A 5,629-nucleotide genomic window follows, 5' to 3' on the forward strand; every position below is an offset into this window, starting at 1 on the left:
ATCTCTCCCTCACACAGGCTTCCATGATCTCTCCCTCACACATACTTCCATGATCTCTCCCTCACACAACCTTCCTTGATCTCTCCCTCACACAAGCTTCTAAGATCTCTCCCTCACACAGGCTTCCATGATCTCTCCCTCACACAGACTTCAGTGATCTCTCCCTCACACAGGCTTCAGTGATCTCTCCCTCACACAGGCTTCAGTGATCTCTCCCTCACACAGGCTTCAGTGATCTCTCCCTCACACAGGCTTCCGTGATCTCTCCCTCACACAGGCTTCCTAGATCTCTCCCTCACACAGGCTTCAGTGATCTCTCCCTCACACAGGCTTCAGTGATCTCTCCCTCACACAGGCTTCAGTGATCTCTCCCTCACACAAGCTGGCTTGGTCCCTTGAGTGCCTGCCCTTTGTTATAAAGCAAGGCTATGGGCAAGGCTGGGGAGATGGCTTAGTTGGTAAAGTGTGTCCCTGCAAGGATGATGATCTGACTTTTCTCCTCAGAATCTACGTTAAAAACTAAAAGGCAGCTGGGACTGGTCACATGCCCAACAAGGGAGACAATCCTGAGGCTCCTGCTGGGGGGGCCAGTCTATTTCACTAGTACTAGGTTACTGAGAGACCTTGCTTCAAAAACTAAGGTGAATGGCTTCTGGGGAACAATGCCAGAAGTTGACCTCTGTCCTCTCCACACATGTATACATGAGCACAAGCACACCTTCACACATGTGCATCCTCACCTAGAAACATACACATACATGAATGCATGTGCACAGGCCCAATCTCAAATAATGAAAAGGAGGCAAGGCTTCGTGTGTGCCTTAGCTCTTCTGTGGGTACCCATGTGACCATCAGTTCTGCCAGAACTAAAGCCTGTGAGAGCCTCACCCCACTGAGCCCGTGCCACGCCCTGCTCTCAGAACTGCGCTCTAATAGAAGCCTGTCTGCTCTGTAAGTGCCTGGCCTAGGGGGTCCTGGGACAAAAACTGCAAAGCAACTAGGCTGAATCTATCAGCCAAACCCAGCCACAAACCAGACAAAAGACATCCCTGGGCTGCAGTTCCAATAGTCGGCCTGTCAGCGATAGAGAGAGCCTGGGGAGGCAGGTAAATGGAAAACCTTCATCCTACCCATAGACCTAGGCACAGTGAATTCCAGCCTAGGTGAGAAAATATACTTTTGAGTTCACCTGTGTGGGCCCGTGTCCAGCACCTGTCTAGCTCAGAGCGAGCTGAAGCCTGGGAGCTGAAGCATGGGAGAGGCGGCTCTGCTTCTGATTCACTTCAGTATGAGATTTCTTAGGCAGAGCATTTTCAATTTGCTGCTCAGCCGATCAAACACTTGTCTTCTCAGAGTCATAGAGAAACAGGAAAACAGACCAAGTGACAAAAGTTTAGCATGTGAAGTCAAAGCCGTCTTATCTCCAATGAGCTGTGCAAGGCTGCTGTGCACATGAATGCATCCCCGGCAAAGGCTGCCTCCTGCACCGTAGGCTGCTGCTTAAACTTCCCTGAATCCCATTGGCTGGTAAGAATGGAGGCCCACAGTTTACTGAACACACCAGGGCGAGGCCGTGTGTTAACATTTAAAGGGACAAATTCAAAGAAGACTAGGAAATGACAGTATCCTGCAAAATCCGATTAAGCTCCCATTAAAAAATTTAGAAGTCTGTCTTCCCCTCATATTAATTTCTCTGCAGTACTTATGTTTTAAAATAATTGCACTGGGATTAAACTTTATCAACAGCGGTGGTCATTCCTACAACAGCTCTGACTTCAAGCAGGGCCAGGACCGTTGGAACACAAGCCACAGACTGGGATGCCACTCACACAGTATGTGTCTGAAAGGTAATATATTTTGCATAGCTATCTAACACACACAGAGATACGGACTGGGTCCTGTGCTGCATGCTAAGTATCCTTCTACTCATGAGCTGCAGCCCAGCTTCTCCATGTGAAATGTCTGCTTAGGGTGCGCAGTGGTCAGACACCAGTGCCTTGTCTTGAGTGAGCAGTTTGTGTGCTGAGGCTGGGAGGTGGTTCACTTGACCACACCCTATTGGGACCAATTCAATCAGGGATACACACTTTCCTACTGAATTATCCATCTGAAACAATGCTGCACCTTTCTACGTGCCTGCTGGCAAGATGGCCTTCCCTTCTTCTGCCTTTCCTTTTAAGGGAAAAAAAACATTATTCCGATCGTCATACACTAAACGAGTTTCAAGGCCCACTAAAGGGTAGGTTCTGATAGCTCCCAAAGGCTGGTTTCTGCTTAGCTCACATGTGAGCCAACTGGGAGTAAGGTCAGGGTAGTTTAAGGGACCGTGGGAACTGGATGACGTAACGGGATGAGCGCTGTAGTCATTTCTCTAAGGCTGGACCCCTTCGCACTAAGTTGGGAGAGGAGACAGTTGGTGACCTGTCCTTTCCTTGTGTACACACTTTCTGTCCCCATACCCCATTCCACATAGTTATGGCAGCTGCCCTGTGTTGGGTCTTGAAGATACTGTGGCTCACAGAAACCGCACTCTGGGGGATACAGACAGCTACGGGGGGGGGGCCTGTACTGAAGGAGCAGCTGCCTCAGAGTCATGCACGCACGGGGTGCTAAGGCGAAATGTGTGTGGGGTTTGGGAACTCCCCGGGTACAGCTTCTGCTCCTACCTGCTGCATTGGTAGCAAGCACTCTCTTGCAGAATAACAACCAAGATTACGAGTCTCTTTGAGGCTGGTCACCCTGAGCTCTGCACATGCCCTGTGGAGATGACGACTATCAGCCTGTTGTTGTCTTCCGAGCAGGAAGCTGTGCTCCCAGCGCAGCAGGAGTACTGGTTCTGAACTCTCTTCTCTGAAGTTTCAATTCGGGCTTTGGAAATGCTTAATTGTGTTCTTAAATATTGTGAAGTTTTTGAGGCTTGAGGCCATAATTAATTAGAGTTGAAATATAATACAAAGGGAGAGGGGACTGCAAGATTCCCAAGCCTGCCAAGGGCAACCATGAAGGGAGAAACTACTTCAATCTAAAACACAGTTTATTAAAGTTGGACCAAGACGCAAAGAATCACCGATCACTCCACACCGTGTGGTTTGAATAGTAAGAGGGCCTGGCAGAGGTTCTGCACTGCTCATACAAGGGGGCCCCATGCACTGCTCATACAAGGGGGCCCCATGCACTGCTCATACAAGGGGGCCCCATGCACTGCTCATACAAGGGGGCCCCATGCACTGCTCATACATGGGAGTGCCATAAAGAACCACTTTCTGCTGAATTGAAGAAAGCAGAGTTAGATTAAAGAGGATGATGACCAATCTTGACTCCAGGAATTTCTGCCTCTGGTTCTCCCAAGTTGGATATTTTTCATAGTATGGACTTTTGTTAATAAAATATGACATTCAAACAAAACCATCACGGATATTATCCCTACTCACCTCTCCTACACTCTCCAACCTAACCCAGCCACCCCCACCATTTTCCCTCTGGCATACTTAAGTGAAATGCTTAAACAAATGCACTCATTTCAAGTCCTCCTCCACCTAGCCATTAGACATGAAAAGATCCATCCCCATTATCAACTGAATGTTTCCATCGAGGATGATTTTGGAAGGGAATGTGGAGGAGAAAAGCAAAGGCTCTTTAAAAGACATCCATTTCTATGCATTAAATCAAATAAATGAGATAACAGGCTGCCGGTTTGCCTTACAATCGCCTTACTGCTTAGAGTAATTGCCGATGCAAATGGAGAATAAGGAAGTCCGGTGGTTGGTGATGGTCTTTGATGGCACCGCTGACTTCTAGAACCCACAGCGTTGAGACTTCTCAGGTGCTGTAATGAGGAGGCTCAGCTCTGAGCTGTCTGGTTGACTGGCTGGGCTCAAAGGCTGCCTTGTCTCCTGACAGGTGAAGCCAGAGGATGGATGATCAAAGGGAAAGAAACAGAGAAGGGACCTCTCTGAAATGCCAGCAAAGAACCCAACAGAGCTGCCCCTTGAGACTCTCCAGTTGTGTAAGTTCTAACAAAGCATCCACCACTACGTTCTTTTTTTTTTTCCTAAAGTTTTAACTTTAAAATACTATGGCACAAACAACCACAGAAGATATGTAACTGGTAAATAATCACATTATTTACCAGGAGGATGACAAGTAAAATGAGCTAGAGTGTGGTGTCACTGTTGAACATCAGCAAACTGAGAAATACCACGTGATTCAGAATGTGGGAGACTGCAACCTCCCTGCCTTGCTAATAGGACTCTGAAATGAGTTAACCACTGCAGAAGCACACTGGTGCATGCTCAGTCAATTACACATAGAATTACTGGATGACCCACTGATTCTGCTCAGGAATATACAGCCGAATAGACTGAACACAGTTGTTTCAGCATGACGCAGTCGAAGGGGGCTTACAGCAGGACCACTCACAACAGCCAGAAACAAGAAACAACTCAACATCATGCGACTGGTGCGTGAAGACTGTGGTATGTCCATATTCTGAGGTATTATCCAGCTGTGGAAAGGAATAACGTACTCATGTGTGCACAAATATGCCTCCCTTTCGTCAACAGCATGCTGTGAGGAGGGAGGGATGACATGATATACTTGTGTGTCCACAAACACGCCTCAGCTTCATCAACAGCTTATGAACTTATATTGTTTAAGTTCACTTAAATGAACTGTTCATAACAGGCAAATATTTAGAGACAGACAGAGGGCTATGAAGGGGCCTCCAGGGGAGAGACAGCGAGCGGGCTATGAAGGGGCCTCCAGGGGAGAGACAGCGAGAGGGCTATGAAGGGGCCTTCAGGGAAGAGAAAATGAGGACATAGCACAATCCTTTGAGTGACAGAAGTGTTCAGATGAAATCAGATGATGGGAAATATTACTCAACACTGTAAATGTACTAAATATTATGGTACATTTTACAGTGGCAAACTGTGTATCATTTACAATTTAGCACACTCAGGCATGCACATACACCCATGCACACACGCACACACACACACACACACACACACACACATGCGCGCACGCACACACTCATACACACACGCACGCAGCACTGATCCAAGGTAAGCACACAGGTGGTAGCATGTTTGACACACATGCACACATGCATACACACACACACACACACACACACGCACACATGCATGCGCGCACACACACACGCACACGCACACATGCACGCGCACACACACGTACACACGCGCACGCAGCACTGATCTGAGGTAAGCACATGGGTGGTAGCATGTTTGCAAGCGCTCTAGAGACTTGTTTCAGGACTGTTTACTCAGCACAAACATGGAAACTGAGAAGGGGAGAGAGGAGAGAATCGGCCTTCTCCAGTGTTGAGAGAAGTGATGGTTGTCCTGGTGAGCAACAGCAACCCGTTCCTTACAGTGAATCCTCAGAGGGTGAAAGAGCCATGGGTGTACCACAGATGTCGGAACTGTGGGTTGAGTGGCCACATCTGCATTTTCTGCTCTGCAGACTCACTCTCCTCCCCACCACGCCCTCGAATTCCTATTCTGTACAACAGCAGGGAACAAGAGCTTCCTTGCCCCTCCTCTCAGCAGCCAGTCACCAGTCATCCTCTCCCCGGAATTCCTTGTGTTTTAAGCCACCATGTCCT

General features: G+C 48.1%; 1 protein-coding gene across 12 annotated transcripts in view; it reads right to left on the bottom strand.

Annotated features, from left to right (window-relative positions):
- Positions 1-5,629, bottom strand: part of St6galnac3 (ST6 N-acetylgalactosaminide alpha-2,6-sialyltransferase 3) — a 594,849-nt gene that overhangs the window by 165,809 nt on the left and 423,411 nt on the right. The window contains exon 5 of one of the 12 annotated variants that reach the window (XM_031375914.1): positions 1,258-1,345. The exons of 10 other annotated variants lie outside the window; for them this stretch is intronic. In XM_031375914.1, the coding sequence (XP_031231774.1) occupies positions 1,279-1,345 (67 nt within the window). In that variant the 3' untranslated portion in view covers positions 1,258-1,278. Of the gene's footprint in view, positions 1-1,257; positions 1,346-3,019; positions 3,894-5,629 lie in introns of those variants that run through there. One more of the 12 variants, XM_031375909.1, reaches the window with a different exon arrangement.

Source organism: Mastomys coucha, unplaced genomic scaffold (assembly GCF_008632895.1).
Source record: "Mastomys coucha isolate ucsf_1 unplaced genomic scaffold, UCSF_Mcou_1 pScaffold16, whole genome shotgun sequence".
NCBI lineage: Eukaryota > Metazoa > Chordata > Mammalia > Rodentia > Muridae > Mastomys > Mastomys coucha.